Source organism: Thermobia domestica, chromosome 10, assembly GCF_964235325.1.
Source record: "Thermobia domestica chromosome 10, izTheDome1.hap1.1, whole genome shotgun sequence".
In the NCBI taxonomy this organism is placed as follows: domain Eukaryota; kingdom Metazoa; phylum Arthropoda; class Insecta; order Zygentoma; family Lepismatidae; genus Thermobia; species Thermobia domestica.
Window position 1 is genome coordinate 241,873,423 of NC_137463.1, and position 20,441 is coordinate 241,893,863.

The 20,441-nt window shown below is 37.7% G+C and overlaps 1 protein-coding gene across 2 annotated transcripts in view; it reads right to left on the minus strand.

Moving 5' to 3' along the window:
* Nucleotides 1-3,274: 3,274 nt before the first annotated feature.
* Nucleotides 3,275-20,441, minus strand: part of LOC145663126 (uncharacterized) — a 37,848-nt gene continuing 20,681 nt past the window's right edge. For both annotated transcript variants that reach the window (XM_081729415.1, XM_081729416.1), the window contains exons 4-6: nt 18,836-19,073; nt 15,608-15,867; nt 3,275-9,079 (exon numbers count right to left, since the gene is read on the minus strand). In XM_081729415.1, the coding sequence (XP_081585541.1) occupies nt 8,007-9,079; nt 15,608-15,867; nt 18,836-19,073 (1,571 nt within the window). In that variant the 3' untranslated portion in view covers nt 3,275-8,006. The remainder of the gene's footprint in view (nt 9,080-15,607; nt 15,868-18,835; nt 19,074-20,441) is intronic.

Genomic DNA, 20,441 nt, shown 5'->3' on the forward strand with positions numbered 1-20,441 from the left:
ACAGATCTAAGTCACCGTTAAAACATTAATCTCTTCCACTACGATTTATTTTCTGAATCCTGATAATTGAAGTTATAAAAGTGTATTATAGATGGTTTATCATTATATAACTTTCAAAACATCAATATAGTAACCCTACGTAATGCTACAAATAGTTTAAATTTTATGACGAGTGTAGCTTGTCATTGTGCGATTTGGCACCGGGTGGCCATGACGAACTAGACTCGTCATTTTAGTGCAAGGGGTTAACGGACTGACTCCATTAAGGAACTCCGCTGAGATAATCACCCTAGCTATCTACTGCAAAAAATCTCTTCCGTTCGTTACCTTGTGGAGTAACGGACGAACATATTAACATTACAATTTGCAATTCCCACTTGCGTGATTCTAAAACAATTCGGTTAAGATTCCTAAGGGCGCATAATAATCATAGGTATTCTGCCATTATTGGCAGATCTCTTGCCGCGACTGAAAAGCTTCCATGCTCCACGGTCTCCCGCTAACCTTTTCGTCTTCATATACGATCTTTCCGTTTTGATATTGTCTATTAATTGTATTTGGTCTAGGAATTAATTCGTGCGGTTGGTACGCACACATTGAAGCTGTAGTACAAACACAAAATACATAAATACCTTAAGAAAAATATTGTCCATCGCTAGCCACCACTTTCGCCCATCTGTCAGGCAATGTACGGATTCCGTGGCGAAAGAAGTCCTCATCCTTGGAAGCGATCCAGTCAGAGACCCATGTTTCGATATCTTCTGAAGAAGTAAACCGCTGTCCAATCAAATTGTTGGTCATGCAATTGAACAAGTAGTAGTCCGAAGGAGCAACGTCTGGTGAATACGGCGGCTGGGGTAAAACTTCCCATCCGACATTTTCTAAATAGGTTTTGACCGGTTTTGCGACATGTGGGCGAGCGTTATCATGTTGAACAATAAGTTTATCATGTCTGTTCTCCCATTCTGGTCGTGTTCTGGCCAGAGCTTGCTTCAAACGCATTAATTGTCGTTGATAACGTTCTCCATTCATAGTTTCACCCGGTTGCAGCAGCTCATAGTACACCACACCTTTCATATCCCATCATATGCACAGCATAACCTTTGCACAGTGAATATCTCGTTTTGGTTGTGATGGACCTGGTTAACCTGGTTTCACCCAGGCCTTTTTTCGTTTAGGGTTCTCGTAATGGATCCACTTCTCATCACCCGTAATAATTCGATGCAGAAACCCCTTTCTGCTCTGTCGTTGAAGCAGCAATTCGCAAATGGTTTTTCGTCTTTCAACGTCTCTGTCTTTCAATTCATGTGGAACCCAATGTGACATCTTTTGAATCATTCCCATGGCTTTCAAGCGTTTGGAGACTGTTGTTTGATCAACGCCTAATGCTGCTGCAAGTTGTTCCTGCGTTTGACACGAATCCTGCTCGAGCAATGCTGTCAATTCTTCGTCTTGAATTTTTTTTGGCTGTCCAGCTCGCTCTTGGTCTGCCAAGCCGAAATCACCACTTCCAAACCGTGCAAACCACTTCTGACACGTTCGCTCAGCTAGAGCATGGTCACCATACACTTCCACCAAAATACGATGACTTTCAGTTGCACTTTTCTGCATGTTAAAGTAATGCAGCAGGACACCCCGCAAAAACACTTTATCAGGCACAAATTGCGCCATGTTCACTTAACTACAAACTGGTGTTGTTGACGCTTTAATCCACTGCCCTATACTACGAACGATACGCGATGACAGGGGTTTGCAACACATGTGTGGATACACGGAACTGTGGGACGCTCCGTTCGTTGCGCCATCTCTTGTCCACCCGCACGAATTAATTCCTAGACCAAATAGTATCCTTCCCCTCCCTCTCTTTCCTGGCACCATACTCTCTAGCACGTCCCTCATGATAATAGTTCCTTCTTAGCCAATGTCCCATCCAGTTTCTCTTCCTATTCTTAATAATATCTAAAATTATTATCTACTTCATCATTTCTAACACCTTCTCATTTCTTTACCGCCCAACCCAGCTAATTCTCTTCATTCTTCTCCACATCCACATTTCGAAATCTTCCAGTCGTTTCTCATCATTTTGGCGCAATACAATACCCTACACGAAACCTTCTACGAGTCTTCTTATCAACTCTTTATTCAAGGTCCCCAAAACATACTTTTCCTCCTTTCTTTCGCATTTCTATCCTTTAATTTCAGGTTCACACTTCACATCACTAATGATACTACCCAGGTATCGAAAACTATTCACGTTTTCTATTTCCTACTCTCCTACTTCTATATTTGACACCGACCGCCTCGTTCCAATCACAGTGGCTTTTGTTTTTGTAACATTTATTTTCATCCCATATTCTTCACAGCTCTTTCTCAAGTTTTCTAACATCTTATTGATTTTCTTTTCAGATTCCTCAATAAGCGCCATATCATCTCCAAACCGCATACATCTAACCAATTACCTCCTACCGAAATACCGTCTTCATTATGTAGGCTCTTTTTCACTGTCTCGTCTAAACAATGTGGGCGAAAGACAGCATTCCGGTCGTACTCTCCTTCCAACTGCACTCTTTTCTGTCATTTCCTCCCCTATTCTAACACTTACTTGTTGGTTCATATACAAGTTTTTTATGAGTCTTCGATCTTTCATTCCAAAATAACCTTCTTTACACCTTGTAACAATTCCCAATCCACGCAACCAAAAGCTTTTTCTAGATCATTAAATAAAACATAGACCTCTTTCCCTTTTTCTATATAACCCTTTCTCCGATCACCCTTAATAATCCAATTGCATCTCTTGTGCCCTTACCTCTCCTGAACTGTTCCTTTTCCGCTTTTTTCATTTGTTCTTCCAAAACAAATGAAAACTTTCTGTTCAGAATTCGAAGCAAAATTTTTGCTGTGTGAGATATGAGACTAATAGTTTTATATTCCTCTGACAATTGTGGGTTCGATCTTTTAGCCATCGGTGCCATGATCGTCTTCAGGAAGTTTTTTGGCCACTCTACTGTTTCATATATTTAATTGCAGAGTCGAAACAATTCTTTCTTCTGGCGCATAATAGGTGAGTGTTAATCTTAACAGAATGTGCAAGATTGATGTTATTAAGAGTATTACGTAAGTGGAACAATCTTCCAAACAATATCTACCAAAGTACGTGCAGTTTGGTGAGTAGTTTTTAATCTTTCAGTTTATATGAATTGGAAATGAATAGACTTATACTCGCCAATGCACGCTTTGCTACAAGGATTGGAAAAGAACACCACAATGAAAAATCTTTCACCAGTTGTCTTTTTTATTTAAAAAAAAAAGTTATTTTTTTCCAGCAGTAAATACAACAAACGGGAAGAAAGTAAGCCCATATTTTTTTTGTAACAACAAAAGACAAACGTAATGCACTACTTAACAACAGAGTCCGCTTCTTGTACTCGAGACGTACAAATAGTACCTTGCACATCATTCAACATTCATGTAACATATAAAGAAGTGAAAATCTACATTGTTTAAATAGTTATTAAACACTACACGTAGTATGAAACAGCTTTATATAAATAAATAACAAACAAAACAGGTTATAGAAACAGATGTATTAGTACTCTTAAGAGGTTAAGTTGTGCGCATTCGTAGAACAGAACAAATTTTGAGCACAAATTAATTGTTTGCAACTTTTTAATTATGGAAGGCATATATATACTTTTTTCTTTCTTTCACTGCTCAACATTACCACATCCAGTAAACGAAGAACTTTTGAGATATAGCTTTCAGACAAATAAGAAAATTTAATGGAATTGTTAAAGTATTAAAGATCTCCAAAATAAGCTGACTGTGCAGCATGAACAATCATGCAGTCGAAATTCTGTTGAAATACTATTCCACCTTATAAATATAATTAAATTGTTTATTCCTAATTGTGGTAAAGTACACACACTTAACTGAAAACAATCCACTTTAAAGTGAACCAATTTTCGTGCTATAGTACCAAAACTATTTCAATTTAAAGTTTGTGGTTTTCACTTCAATACTATACCTTATTATAATCAATAGTAAATGCAGTAATATTGTCTTTTTTCTCTCTTCATACCAGTACAGCTAGGTTGCCATGTTGCAAGGATTTTGTAGCTGTCCTTTAAAAAAAAAAAAAAAAAAAAAAATCTTGCAACCCTACAATATTTCTCCATGTAAGCATAGTCTTGAAAGGGACATACAACTTTTTCCTTTTCTTGCAAGGAGTCAAACCATGTGCAACTTTCTGGGTCGTCTTGCTTGCTACCTGCTATCGCCCTCCTACTGACACAAATTAAAAAACAGTTTCGCCGCTTCTGAAACAACGGATTCTTTTGAACGAAGAAGGCTAAGCGCACCAAAATACACATTTTTAATGAGGATTTTCACTATTTGTCCACTAGAGTGCAGTGCTGCATGTTTGTTACCTTGTAGAGATATCTTTTTTTTGTTTTCAGAAAGTTCTAATGTGTAATCAGTAAATAGAAAGATACGGTTTCAAAATGTTTTAATGACGGCTACAAGATTCTTGAAGCATGGCAATCTAACTTTAAACAGTACGTGTTTAATCTCTGGTTACAAATCAAAATTACTCAACTGATCATAACTCAAAGTAATTATTACATAAAACTATTGTCAGAATAATTGAAAATTGTAACTACATGGCATAGTTTGGAAAGTTACATACATTATGATCTCCGAAAGCATAATAAAATCTAACGAGTTCACGACACGTGCAAATATGATGGGGTGGACTGCGAGGAACTGAACAACGGTCTCCCGCCTGACGTATCACTGGCAATTCTATAGCAAAGTATTCAAACCCGACCCGTGTAGCCTCTGACCCAGAATTAAATTTCACGCCAGAGGCTGTACATGTTTTAAAAAATCTTAAGAACAAACGACCAAATGAAGAAAATGTACGTAATTTTCTTCTGTCAATCTGGATATTTCAAGAAGAGTGGACAATAATTTAAAACTATCTTGGAGAGTTGGATTATATAGTAACCCAGATTTGATAGCTTGGTACAAGACAAAATTCAAAAAAATTTTCTTCCAATATTTTGGAATATTTAGACTTACGAATTAAATTCCGCCTCACATTGTAGTTATTTTCGCACAAACTCTTATTTAATTTGAATTAACAGCAAAAGTTAGCTTTCGAGATCATTTTAAACACACACAATTCTAACTTAATTACTTTCTGTTTCATTAGTGACAATAGATACCAAAATTTAATACCTGTCCAAAAGCTGTAAATACCAAAACTTTTCATATGTTGGAGCTACACAGATTAAACATGCCATTACAAATTGTTTTAAAACAAAAATAAGTTAACTAATACATTTACAAATTTATCACAATTTTTCATCCATTTTTTCTTTCTTTAAAATACAGATTATGCTACTTCATTACTTTTATTATAAAATGTGCAAATTATAAACTGCAACGAGCAGATATTTTACTGTTAATAAAATACTTCCTATGTTTTGCAGTACATATTTCTCTACGCGAATCGAAGTTAATTATACGGGTGAAGAAAGACTTTAAATGTAATCTTCAATCGTACATCGTCTATGTCTTTGAAACACTAACACAATTTCCAATAAACATGCATTTTATCGGAAATCTGTCAAGTTTCATCGTTCACTGTAATAAGTGCGTAACCGTTAACAGAACGGCAGTCGTCATGGTACAAACATACAATTTCATTTGCTACGTAAATCAAGGCAAGATACGTATTTATATTTTTAAATATCTATGCTTTGCATTGAGATAAAAACCTGTACGAACATTCTTTTCCCCACATTTTTTTTACTGAAGATATTTTAACTTAAAGAATTTTACAAGGTTAAAAAGAAAGAAAACTTACATTTCTTTGAAAACATTGTACTAATATCAGCAGTCAAGAGAGTTTAATACACAAAAAATATTATTAAATCATTAATAAAACACAAGAAACAATTGCGTGGGTAACGTATATCTTCTTACACACAGTTAAGAACGTACAGCAACTGAATAACAAAAGCCTGTATACAGGGTATTCCAAAACAACACCGACAACGTTTGGGAGGTGATTCCTGACACCAAGATAAGATGAAAAGTATAGACCAACCTGGGTGCACAATTGCTTCCTTTCGGAGTTAATAGGCTGCTGAAAACATGAAATTTAAGGGTCCATAGCTCCAATACTACGGGACCTACCGTAGTCGGGTCAAGACTTCATTTAGAAACTAGTATGTGTCCTATCCAAATGTACATGTTTCAGAATCCTGTGGTACTTCCGCAACAATTTTTATGGAGGCAGTTGTTGAGTACTTCAAATTATGTCCGTAGCCAAACTGCCTCTATAATAAACATCGCTGCGTAAGTGCCTTAGGATTGTGAAACGTGTATTTTTGAATACCGCACGTAACATTTTCTAAGTGAAGTCTTGACCCGACTACGGTAAGTCTCATAGTTTTGGAGCTATGAACCTTTAAATTTCATTCTTTCAAGTTTTCGACAGCCTATAACTCCGAAAGGAAGCATTTGAGCATCCGGGTTAGTCTACACTTTCCGTCTTATTTTGTCAGGAATCGCCTCCTAAACGCTGTCGGTCCTGTTTTGAAACACCCTGTATACGTATTCGAAATAGACGTCAAAGATCTGCTCAGGTTACTTTCAGAACTTGTGTAATTTTTATGGAAGTCGTTCTTACGAAATTATGGAAAAAGCTATGATGTTACTATTTAAATAATTTAATTAATAGACAGTATACTGAATAACATTTTCTACTATTAAAGTAAGAGTTCTTTTGTTTAAGAGTTAACAAAAGCTCAAAGAAATAAATATTACTTAGCAACGAATGACAGCTGAGTATCGAAGCTTTTTTTTCTTTCTTTCTTTTTGGTTTTCTGGATTCGTTCGTCTTCACCTATAAAATTGAAGTCTCTCATTTTTTAGTATTGATTAGTACTAGTAGAAGTAGTAGTATTAACGTTTTTAGGAAATAATTAAGAAAATTACACACTAATTAAGTTAAATGTAATGTCTTTTTTTTTTCACAATCAGTTACTTTGATATTTCTCAGAATTATCATTACTTTTCCTAAAAGTTACATACACATCTTGTAATGCAAGAAAACACTTTGAGGTAAGCTATAACACATCACCTCTTAGCGACATGATCACCATATTCATGTCATTCAAACACGCATCTGCAAACTAATGCACGGATTCCAGATATCCAGCTGGAATCGAATCCCAGGAATGTTTAAAGACAAGACAAGAAAAGTGAGTGTGAATGGAAAGACAGTAGAGCTACTGAGAAACTGAACCCAAGTCCAGAGTCGCCCCCTTTCCATTAATTAATTAATTAATTAATTAATTTAAGTAAAAAAAAATAAAACAAAAAAAATCTGCTACGACATGGCTTAGATGAGTGTATGGCTGCTCAATCATCTAACACAGTAATTAAATTAACTAGTAATATGTTATATAATCATAGATATATATTTTATTTTTCATATATTATCTCCAAGTAGAAGAGAAAAATATGCAGCATATATCGTGTACCAGACAACATGCTGCAACCTACGAAGTACCAGATTTTTAGATAATAATATACATTTATATAATGCATCTTCATATACATATATATGATTCCTTTTAATACAAAGGTGTTCATTCATACGAACATACATTCCGACATACAAGCAATAAACCATATGTACCAACATCTAATACATATACAGTTATTTATATATATATATATTTGCATGCTAACAGCAGCCACTGATATTCTTTTCAGAATACTCTTTCTCTCTGACTGTGCAGAGGTCATTAAACAAATTATTTACACATAACTCTGTTAATTTATTTCAAAGAGAACATCCTCTTTTGGCATGTCACTGTTTCGAGTAACTTTCGTTATATACAAGGACTCGTTGAAACAAATTAACAGTTTTTCTAGTACAACGTATATGTATCCTTTTACATATATTTAAATATATATATATTTTTTCTTTAACATTCAGATTTTGAAAACATTGCAAGAATTGCAGCACAGATCTTTTGAGGATTTGTTTCATCTGGATAGAGCTGCATAGCAGCTTGTACCTGCTTCGCGGGAAATAAAGAGGACAGGTGATAATAGAGACGATTGCGCGCCTCTTCAGACGTTGACCGAGCCATTGGGAACGGCGGTTGGGGCCATATGGGCGGTGCTCTGTTAGGCAGGACAGGTGGAGGAGCCGCAGGAGGCCAAGGGCTGCCCTCAAAAGGATCCGACACCAGGTGAGCATCTGGCATCCCAGCTCCGTATAAATTCAGCTGTGGATCTGAAGTGCTGCTCAGCCTCTGCATATGCCGTGGATTCGCAGCGGGCCATTGGCGGAAGGAATCTGGATCAGACGATATCCGAGTGACACTCGCATGATGGGGAGATGTCAGATGATCCCATCCGGGTGCTATGTTGCCATATTGACCAGGAGGTCCAGCACTATCATGGCGTACTAAAGAATGGTGATCAGTCAACTCGGCGGCGGTATCTGGAGGTCGTGACTGTGGTGAGTCTCCGTGAACTGGAGGTGCATATGGAGGAACGAAGCCACGCATCTGATACAAACGTGGATCATATGTTGGATTCAAGGTTAGCTGACGCTGTAGTTTCCGATGCAAATTTGCCCCTTCTAAGTTGGTGGTTGCGTCAGAATCAGAAATGCATTTGGCCACAGCCACGTGTCCACTTTGATCCCCATATACAAGACCCGATCCTTGCCCTTTGAATGATGTGTGTTGCGTCCACGGTTCCGGGTGACTCCAGAATTGCTGTTGTTGACTATACTCTGGAAGAGGCTGAGGGGCTGTGTATTGAAACGCTCCGATGTCCACAGGGGCGGTCAGCTTACTTTCTGCTACATTCTCTACGCTTTTGCTTTTTGATACCTGCATATTGGGCACAGCAAGATGACTGCTCTCCGGTATATTGGATTTGGTTCGTGAAAGTGGAGTCTTCTTAATCACTGTCTTCACTGATTCTTTATCGCTAGTTGTAGATGGCAGCGGTAGACTAAGTGACTTTCCTTTCAAATGCTCTCCTAGAAAACAAACCAAACATATTATTTACTACATGATCACCATTAACACGCTTTACGAGCATGTATGACGCTGCTACACACACATATACCATCTATTAATAAAAGGCTCCAGAAAACTACGCTTGCTTCCTCTTTATTCCTTAGGAATATAACAACGGGAAAAGCATTGTTGCAAGAGGGGAGACAAAAATAAAGGCTGATGACATGATTTGAAGTTTGTGTAAGTGGGTGACAATATTTTGTTCTTTTGCTTGGCAATAGAAGGGGGAGAGAGGAATTTTTCATAATTGTTATTGGTATCTAGGCCGTACGATCCATGGACAAATATTGAGAAAAAGAAAATATCTTATTGCTTCCCCCTCCTCTCTATATTCAGGTTTTGTTCCGCACTTGGTTTGCTTCAAATGAGAATTGCTTTTCTGTGACGGAGTGTCTTTTCCAGATTCATTTCTTGTACATATTCATTTACATTGAAGTTCACGAATTCTTGCGTACCTGCTGGAGTATGTGACGTATAATGTGATTGTAGTGTATTCCAAAAAGGCTTTAATCGTCAAGAAAGCAAACTGACAACTGGAAATGAAATTTACAAAAGAAAAAGGAAAAACATTTGTAACATTTGTTCTTTTCTATAAATAAAAAAAAAAAAAGTTTTTTCATCCCTGGTTCTTGCCCTTGAGGTACTATATAGGTACTTCCCTGGTGTATTTTCAGGTAAACTAAAGGAATCTTCAGTCAGGACGGCTAACTCGAGGATTTGAATCCTGAATGCAATAGTATAACGATAATTTCTTAAATATAATCGTTACTTTTCCCAGTTCGCTAATATAATGACTATATGATATCACGTACTATGAAATCACACATCATCAATCACTTACCATTTTGAAATAATACACAGTGATTTTAGACTTTCATTATCTATATTCTCTCTCAGTATCACAATCAACAACCACTGGTTGTCATAGCAACCCCGAAAAACGATGAATCTGGTATTACAATAACAGCGGTTAGATATCATATATTATATCTCTCTTCTTCTACACCGTCATCACAGTTTGTGCACTTTTAAGCAACACCTTTTCCCCGCAATAATTAAGAGGCCTCATCACTGCGAAATTAAAATACCGCTAAGTTTACAATAATTGTATGATATCTTCAAATAGATAAAATATAATCGAAAAGTGGAGCAAGACCTCCCTAGACAATATTATTTTGCATGAGATACCGTTATCATGACTCATTTATCTGCTTTCGATTTCCAGCCATTTAGAAAATGGGCATTTATTTTCGCGTTTCTAAATAACTGCAAACGGAAAGCTACTAGGTGACTCGTAATAGCGGTATCTCATGCAAAATAACATCGTCTAGGGAGGTCTTGATCCACTTTTCGATTATCTTTTATCTATCTGAAGATAACACATAATTACTGTAAAATTAGCAGTATTTTAATTTCGCAGTGATAGGGACACTCAAGATTATAAGAAAAATGGAAGTGTTACAAATATACCATATCGTTGTAATAGGGCAGTGTTCCGCAAACTGTTTTAATTCATGGCACAGTATAAACTATCCAAGACACCATGGCAAATCTCAAAGTTATTTCTCTCGAAACCGTGTATTACGACACTATTAATTAATACAAATGTATATTGTAATTAACCTATTATTGTTTTTATTGTTATGTATTTTATTAAAATATTAAACAAATCAAATCATGCATCTGTTAATAATTTATGAACATGAGTTACAATTTATTACAATAGGTAAGTGTAACGAATTTAAGATTTATATATGAAGTTATTTTACTGTACAAATTACACATTTCTATTATTATTAAAGTAAGCTAGCAAACCCACATGTCCTGCGCAAGCGCAGGACAATATTGTTGTCTGAATGATTGAATACGATACAAAATTAAAAATATTCATGACTAGCAAAGTAGTTTTAATAACACGTTAATAATATCTTTAATTAAGAATTTCTCGATAATTACTCGAATTTAACACGCACCCTGATTTCGCTGGGTTAAATTAAGGAAAACTAGTAATATGTTCCGTTTTTACTATTACTAAACCGCACTTTGATATTGGTCATTTTCGGTGATTTTTATATATCCCTCTCCCCTCCTCATGTTGCGGGGCACGGTATCGGAAGTATCACTGTTCATTTCAGCGACCCCAAAAACTACAGATTCGACATTAATATCAGTTACTTTCGATCATTTTCAAATGTATCTCACCTTGCTTTCAAATGTCTCTCCACCCTCCCTTAAGTTACGCGTCAAAGTGATATGACAAAAACCATCTCAGATTCGAACTTCATTTAGGTTGATGAAAATTTTATCGAGATCGGTCAGGTGGTTGAAAATTTTATCATCTCCTCCTCCTCTACGTTGCATCGTGAAAGTTAAATTATAAAAACTATCCCAGGCCCGAATGTCGTGTATGTTGAAAATTTGATCGAGATCAGTTTAATGATAAAAACTATCCCAGCCCCCCCTTTTTTTTCATATGTCCCTCCTTCCCCTCCCCTACATTGTGCCGTCAAAGTAAAATGATGAAAACATCCCAGGTCCGAATCTTATCTATGTTGAAAGTTTAACCGAGAGCGGTCGGGTGGTTCAAGAGTTATAAAGTTTTATTCATTTTCATATATTTACCCTCCTTCCCCCCCGTAAGTTCTACCATCAAAATGAAATAATGAAATAAAAAAAAAAAATCCCAAGTTCGAACTTCATCTGTGTTGAAAATTTATTTGAGATCGATCGGATGATTCAAGTATTATTAACTCACGAACTTTGTCACTTTTATTTTTAAATTTATTGATTTCTGTATATCTCCCCCTCCTCCCAATCCCTACGTTGTACCGTCAAAGTGAAATGGTAAAATCCATCCCAGGCACGAATGTCATCTATGTTGAAAATTTGATCGAGATTGGTTGTTTGTTTAAAGTTATTAAGTTTTATTTATTTTTTTTTATAATCCCCCCTCCAACCCTAAGTTCTACCGACAAAGTGAATAGCTAAAAACACTCCCAGGCCAGAACTGCATCTACGGCAAATATTTGATCGAGATCGGTCGGGTAGTTCAAGAGATTGAGTCATAAACATAGTCACTTTCAATTTTTCAATTTGGATCTGAAGTTTTTCGTTCACAGACACCGCTAATAATATATAGATAATTATACTGCTGCTTTCAACATGATACTTGTGCCTGCTTAACTGCACGTAACCACCTGTTTCATGGAGGAATCGTTGACAATGTATGATGATTGATGAATTTCAGTCTTTCCTAATCTGAAATTTTATCTTTCAGTTTTACGTCCCATGATTATGCCGGCTAGGCTAAAGGAGACGGTGATGACGGGAAATGAATAAAACGGTGGAATGAAGGAAGTGGGAGGAAACGAGAGAACCCCGAGGAAACCCACGCACACAGTGTTTGTTCACCACGAAGTCCACTTGGCGCGAGCTAGGATTGAACCAGGGACCCCGCGCACCAGAGGTGAACGCTCTATCACTGTGCCACTGCAGCCTCCTACTCTGGAATTTTAATTTCAGTCATTCAACGTCGAGAACCCTAGTTCAAAGTTGAAAGTGAATTTAGCAACTAATTATATCAGAAGGGAGAGAATTTTAGAAATTTCAAAATGAAATCTTTCAGTTTAAGGTCCCACGATTATGCCCTTTAGGTTAAGGGAGACAGATGATTAAGACAAGTGAATGATAATGGAAGAATTGGTGGAATGAGTGTGTAAGAGGAAACGGGTGTACCCAGAGAAAACCCACGGACACGATGGTATCAACCAAAAACTTACTTGAGCTCCTTCCTGGCTAAGCGGTTAGCGTAGGCGCGGGAGACCCGGGTTCGATTCCCGGCGGGAGCTCATGTGGTTCGGATTCCACGTTAATCAGTAGGTCCACGTCTCATATAGCCTCGCTGCTAAACGGGACCTTAAACTCAAAATCAATCAATCAATCAAAAACTTACTTGGCCGGGGATCAAACTAGACTCCAGGCACGACAGGTATGTGCTCTACCACTAAGCCACCGTACTCTCTCTAGAAATTTCAACGATAGCTTCTGAATGAAGGAACATTTTCACTATCTCTTTACAAACAGCTTTTAAGAGCGTTTCAGCTATTTTGTGTGTTTCTTCCTTTACGATACGATCGGTAACCATATAACTAGCTTTCTGTACATTTTCCGAAACACGTACTGTAGCAGTTATGAGCGTTTTTTTTTTTTTTTTTTTTTTTTTTTTGCCTTTTCAACAACCGACGAAATACTGTGCAGAGAATAAAATATTGTTCAAGGATATAAACCAGCAGCAAGTATAAATAAATTATATAATAATAATAATAATAATAATAATAATAATAATAATAATAATAATAATAATAATAAGCTGGACAACTAATTTCTTAGAACAGGTAAAAGATGAGTCGCATCTTTTACTCTGTCCTTGCCGCTGCACACCGCTTTTGGAACATTAATAGAGGGTTCTATTCCTATTATATAATATCATATTACATGGAAGTACCTATCTCTTTGTTGTTCTAGAAAATTGTTTACTACATTCTTTCCAGAAATCGACATAAGCGAAAGCCAACAGTGCAACGTGAGTCCCACGAAATGCTGATAGTGCTTCATGGATTCCGATTATGCAACAAGGGAAATCCATGATTTGATGTGTACAAAAGAACATTAATGATGCTTAAACGGTATTTTCAGTAGGAACACAGCTTTGAACGTACATAGAAAATTTAATAAAACCCAATTTTATCCACTTATTTTTAATTGTTTTTCATAACCCTGGTCAGCTAGCACTTATAATCTCTGACTATTTGAGTTGCCTCTTCTAAAATAGACATTGAACAATTGAACGGTCTACGTGATATGACCCAAGTCTGAGTCACATGATCTCCCAAGCCGAATGCGAGTACGCTAATCACATAACCACGACAAAGTTCTCACTTTACTATGTAAAAACATTTTCCTCTCATTAAACAAGTTGTTTAATTTATCAGCCGCAAAAGCTGAAATACAACATAACGTGTTCATATTACCATAATACCAGAGTGAGTCACATGTTCGTAGCGTTGTGTGATTCCGCACAAGCAATGCCGGAAAACCATGTGCAACATGTAGACCAGTTGCAGGTGGTGTGGCAGAACGCGAGTCACGTGTCTGTCTTACCATAGTGCTAACGGTGTGTAGGAGGAGCTATTCGTTGAATACACAGTTGGCAGGACAATGGCTGACGAAAAACTTGTGTGTCGTGTGCTCCTGCGCCATTACTGGAGAGAGGTGTTGAGTGCAGCAGCAGCCAGGGAAATTTGTGCTCTAGAAGGTGAAAGGTACTGCCCACCTGTCCACAGCTAGAAAGTGGTTTCAAGTCCAAGTGCGGACGTCTTGTCACAACAGATATCAATGCCCTCCTGAACGCTGTGGAAGGAAACCCAGTACCCGTCAGTTGGCAAATGAGGTCCAGTCATTACAAACCAGTGTCATTCGTCATCTGTATCAACTTGGTTTTCGCTCCAAGCAACCGATAATGGTTCCGCATGAGTTGACTCCAGTTCAAGCTCAACAACGTGTGACCCTGTGTGAAGAACTGCTTCAAAATCCAAATAATAACAGGTTTGTCGGAGGATCATCATGTGATGAAAAGTGGATCTTTCCTCGTTATCCTGAAACCGGGAACCAATGGCTTCGACTGAGTACCGAGGCGCAGCCTGTGGTTCAAAAAGGGCGTTTTGAAGAGAAGACAATTGTGTGTGTGTGTGTGTGTGTGTGCGTGGTGGAATTTCGTAGGTCCTGTGCACTGGGAGCTCGTTCCACATGGCCGTAGATGGGACATTGTATGATGGAACAGCTGCTACGGGTATACGAAATTGTTCGCCGTGTTATCCAGCACTGGTGTACCTAAAGCGACATTTCCAATTTGACAACGCTCCATGCCACAGATCAAGAGGGGTCCGCTAGAAAATTGTGAACATGAATGGCGTGAAAATTTTAACAACACCCTCTACAGTCCCGACAGTGCGCCATCTGATTTTCATCTGTTTCGTTCCATGGCACACTTCCTGCAGGGCAGAATATTCCATTCCGTGGATGATGTGAAAATGGGCAATACTGAGTTCTTTGCTTTAAAACCTGCAGCCTGGTATCGTCAGGGGCTTATATCATTGGTGGAACGTTAGAGAAGAACTATACAATGAGATGGGATGTACTTCGCCGAATAGGCTTCTGTGGTACAGAGGGAGTCGGATGCTGAACATTGCCACACATATGACTTACCCTGGTGTAGTTTGGAAAATGCAGACAAATGAATATAAATATCATGACGGAAAAATCTACTTTAAGTTATTCAAGATACGACACCTTTCTACTAAGAAATGAGCATTTGTTTCAACAATAAGTTCAATTTTGAGTACACAAACCGTTTGTATATCCAATGTGTATCCCGAAACATGTGTATTAAACCATGTTAAGATATTGGAATAAAGAAAAAGTCGTCTTACCTGGGCTAGAATCTCGACTACGTATTCCTCTGGCTTTGACCTCCTGAATTTGTTTTTGTGCATGCTCAACCAAACGTTCTGTAACAGACTTATGTGGAAGAGGCCCACGCTCAGGATGATGAAACTTACACTTGTTTCCATATGTACATTTCTTCCCATACGGACAAGGGGGTAACGGTTCTGTGCGTTTTGGTTGCTTACGAAGAAAATTCTCCAACGTTGGACCTGAGCGACCTAGCGGATCATCAGGTGGCATAAATCTAGAATAAAGAAATAAATAATTTTTTTAAAAAACCATGAGATTAGATTATAAATTCAATAAAGTAGCAGTCTACAAATTAATAGTAATATACATTGTTCGAGGACTGCCACATGCTATTGTAATCTGTTAACCTCTTCAGAATATATCATATACCCAATTGACCCGAATATAGAACGATTTTTTTACAGCATAAAAACAGTTTTGTAAAAGCCATACTCGTTTGTAATTGCAACCTTGTTCTTGTTAGTTACTTCATAGCACACAAACTATCTCTCTCCGTGACTCAGAACCGTCTTAATTCATCCAATGATTATTTGCTTCGTGACCAAAGGAGCAAAATTACATATATTGCGTATAAAATTTAGTCCTAGGAGCTTTAAGAACACTGCCAGTGTTTTGCCGAGGGAAATGCTGTTAAGATGGCACCGCCGCGTACGTCCGCATATAAATGTAGTATAAGAATCACCAAGAAACTCCAAAAGTTACTACGAGAGGTGATAAAGAAAAAAAATTGAGGTTACAAAGCCTATTATGGCTTATGTGTGATACATGGCTGGAAGATCAACACACCTGATGATAGACGGCATTCAACATCAGTTCTCGATGTAATCACAATTTTTGTTCAACCACTTAACACAACGGCAGACAAAATCTTATATACCATTTGCATATAAATCCGCGTCAAGTTCTCGTAGCCACCGTGAGGCAACGGTTTTGACATAATCACATGCCAGATAATGGTTGCTGACCATTTTCTGCTTTAGAACAGCGAAAAGATGAAAGTCAGTGGGCCTAGGTCAGGGCAGTAGAAGGTGTGCTCTAGTCGTTCCAAGCGTAACGTCAGTGGTTTAAGTAATGGGTCTACCGCTGTGTCCAGGATTGTCATTAACAATACTGGTCCGTCTTTCTTTGAAGGCACAACACCACTTTCCTACATGTTGCTTTCAAAAGTTAGCCCTCCCCATACACCTCTACAATCTTCCTATGAATGTCAGCAGGTGTAGTGTTTCTGCCCCACTACTCACTTCACTTCTACTCTTGACCAATTTTCCAGACGAGTCATCATTTTTAATATTCGCTTCTCGGGTATAGTACATAATGAGAATCCGAAGTCTTCAAGCCTGCACAAAGACAAAAATGTTATTAATCTACAAATAAATTTTCGTTAAGTTACAGTGTACCTTTTTTCGATCATCCCTCATATTAACTAGTTGTTGCTCCCAGGCTTTCGGCTTGCTATACGCAATAAGTTAAAATCGTGCTTAATTAAAAACTTAAATTGTTTATACTTATTTTCTTTCTTTCTTCTTTCTTTAAGTTTGACCTAAGTTCATATCATGTTTTTAAGTTAAAGGACCTCGTTATACACAACAGAAAGCGACAGTTCACGTAATAACATGTTTTGACAAGATTGTTTGCTCTTAGGAATTTAGCGTGACGCACTGAGACATCTCCCGTTTTATCACTGTGTCCCTTGTACTTCTACAACCAACATTACAAATCTGTTGAACAAAAGTCGTATAACATCGTAACACACAGATTGACATGTTTTATTCTAGACCGTTTCTGCTGGTAACCCAGTACAGCAAATCAAAATGTGGCCTTAATGTTAAAAATAACAATACTACAAATACATGTACGCTCATATCGTTGGCTCAATGCCAAAACCGCGAATATGCTAAATTTGAGTTACAAGCATTTTAATACTCAAGTTCTGGATAAATCAGCTTTTATATTTAGGTAAATGTTGCTGCCATTGGTTAAATGTGTGTTCACCTATGTATCTTTTACATACGAGACTTTGGCATTCGAATCTATCTGCTCCAAGTAATACGAACTACATTTAAGTGAAACTGACAAAATGTACACATTTGCGGTTTAGCCATTGAACTGATGATGTGCGATAAATAACAGATTTTAAATTACACTAATTTCACTAATTCAACGATATACAAACAAAAAATACACAATAGGATCTAAATTCGAACCCAGGTCACGGGCTTACTGTGCCGATACGTTAACTACTACAACTACCAAGTTCGCTCCCTGAACAGTAATACATTCTATTCTTGAAGTCGATGCTCATTCACCCATTGTTCAAGTACAACAGGAGTTGTGGTGCAGTCTACTTGGTCTGAGCAGGTGAGTACCGACTTCAAGAGTGATGAAATATATTGTTGCTCGAGAGCGGACTGGATAGCGCATTAGTAATGTATTGGCATGGAAAGTCGGAGACATGAGTTCAAAACTCGGTCCAGTCGTGCACTTTTCACGCTTTGTATATCGTATGCATGTAAAAAAAAAATTAACCCTTCTCTTTTCCACGATCCACGGTTGGAACTATGTAAGTGACTGATGGTAGAATTAGTGAAATGTGGAAGTGGAAGGAGAGGGAAACCCGTGAGAAAACAAACTACAACGATGTTGTCTACCACAAGATTACATGCGACCCAACAATTCTTCGTACCACCTATAAGCGTTTTAACACTGAGCCCATGCAGCCCATGCTATCTTAGGTAAGAACAGAGACGCTTGAAGTCTGTCAGTCAGTCTCTCATATATCTTTCTCTCGTCATAATATACCCGTTATGTTCTTTTTCTCAGGAACTTTGAAACGAAATTAAACTAGACTAGATTTTGAGTTTAACATCCCGTTCAGCAGCGAGGCTATATGAGACGTGGTCCGAACCACATGAGCTCCCTAAAACGAAATTAAATACAACCCTAAATATCTTATAGAGAAAGACGGTATTGTTTTTATATCTGACACTCTCCACGTCACATAAGACTTGTTTCAAATTGTCTGTTCGCTCCAAGTTATCGACTAAACACATTCGTAAGTACGTATTTCCTTTTCCTGTTTAATTTTACAGACATTTCTACTCCGAACTGTGACCATCACCTTAAAATAATACACAGTTTGAATGTAAGTGTACAGTAACTGCAATCCAAACAAACAGCATTACCTGTCATTAACAAATGAATACATAAGTATCCTCTCTTCTATAACCTTCCGGAACTCAGGGCTCTCCTGGGCTAGATCTCTGTAATTGTCATTCGAAACAACAATGCCATCCAATTCAGCTGCAAGGCGTAAGATGTACCTATCGTCGTAACACACCATGCGCTTGCCTTTTGTTGAAACACGCGACGGAGTAAACACAAGCAACCTATCACGCTCCAGTTCACGAAGAATTTCGGGATCTAAAACATAAAATACATGCATACAGAAAACATACAAGACAACAACAATATTATTAAAAGAAAGTAATTCATTACTTTCACACACAGACAATTATATCGTAAATGCCATCTGTAAAGAATCAATGTAACTATTTGAAGGATTGATAGATCTTCTTGGAGGTTCTTTATCTGAGATATTGTCACATAGCGGAATTCGCGTCTCCAGACAAGGACCCGAAAGATACACAACTATATATATTTTTCGCTTTGACTTGTAGAATAATGCTCTGTAGTCCGTGGGCACCATTTTTAGTTGTACCTTTTTAATACCATCTAATGTGTGGAGTTTCGGTTGTAAAACTGCAACAACATGAAACTAAAGTGGAAAACAAAACGGGTATCGTATGCATTACAAAAGAGAAAATGACTAGTTTAAATAACATCAAAATATATAGCAAAAATGGCTTTCCTGATTGCAAAAGGAATTCGTCTTTCACTGATTCTAGTATATCTTTATTGTAAGTCCACAAACTGATATACTTAACATTTAACTTCAAACTTGCATCTACTAATAATTCTTCATGATTCACGTTGAAATACTGATACTGGTTTCCCTGAATTCCCATGACTAACAAGCAACGTACAGAACAAGGCAGGATCAGATCCGACTCAAACTTCGCCCAGAGGACACATAATAAAAAAGAAGAAAAAATGTCATATTGGAGCTGCCCCCATCCAGAAACACCAGAGATATGCTACGCAACATAACGCAACACGCGACAATATGATATAAGGTAAACGTCGCTCGCAAGATACCCATTTATGTCGAAAACGGAAAGGATGGGCAGCACAAAGATGATATCAAGATATTTGATATGCTATAGCACTGACTTGGCGGCCATCTTGAAAGCCGCGATCTTGGATATAGCGTAAGTATTGAAATGAGAAACGGAGTGTGTGATATATCAATGTAAGGTAAAATGCAAAAGGAAAGCCATAGATGTAACCGCGAAAAACATATGTGTAATGTGTGGACGGGATGAAGTGTGGAAGACTCGGGCAAAACAAACGTGTGTTTGAAAGACAGAATAATAGGGCAAGATCCCACGACAATGGTACGCGACAAGTAACTGCAACAGTGACTGCGCATGAAAGTGCATCCGCCTTGACAGGATATGCATTTCGAAGATACTGGGATTCTGTTTGGGGCAGTGAAAACCAGTTGCAACCCACGATATGAGTACTCGTTTGGAGACTACATAAACTACAAAGGACTATGTCTTATGGAACAGCAATTCGACAGCTCGCTCCGGAGTGTAGGAGATGATCTTGGATTGGTGATCAAAAACACGACCAACCTGGGATTGAAGTCCACTCCTAGACAACGTT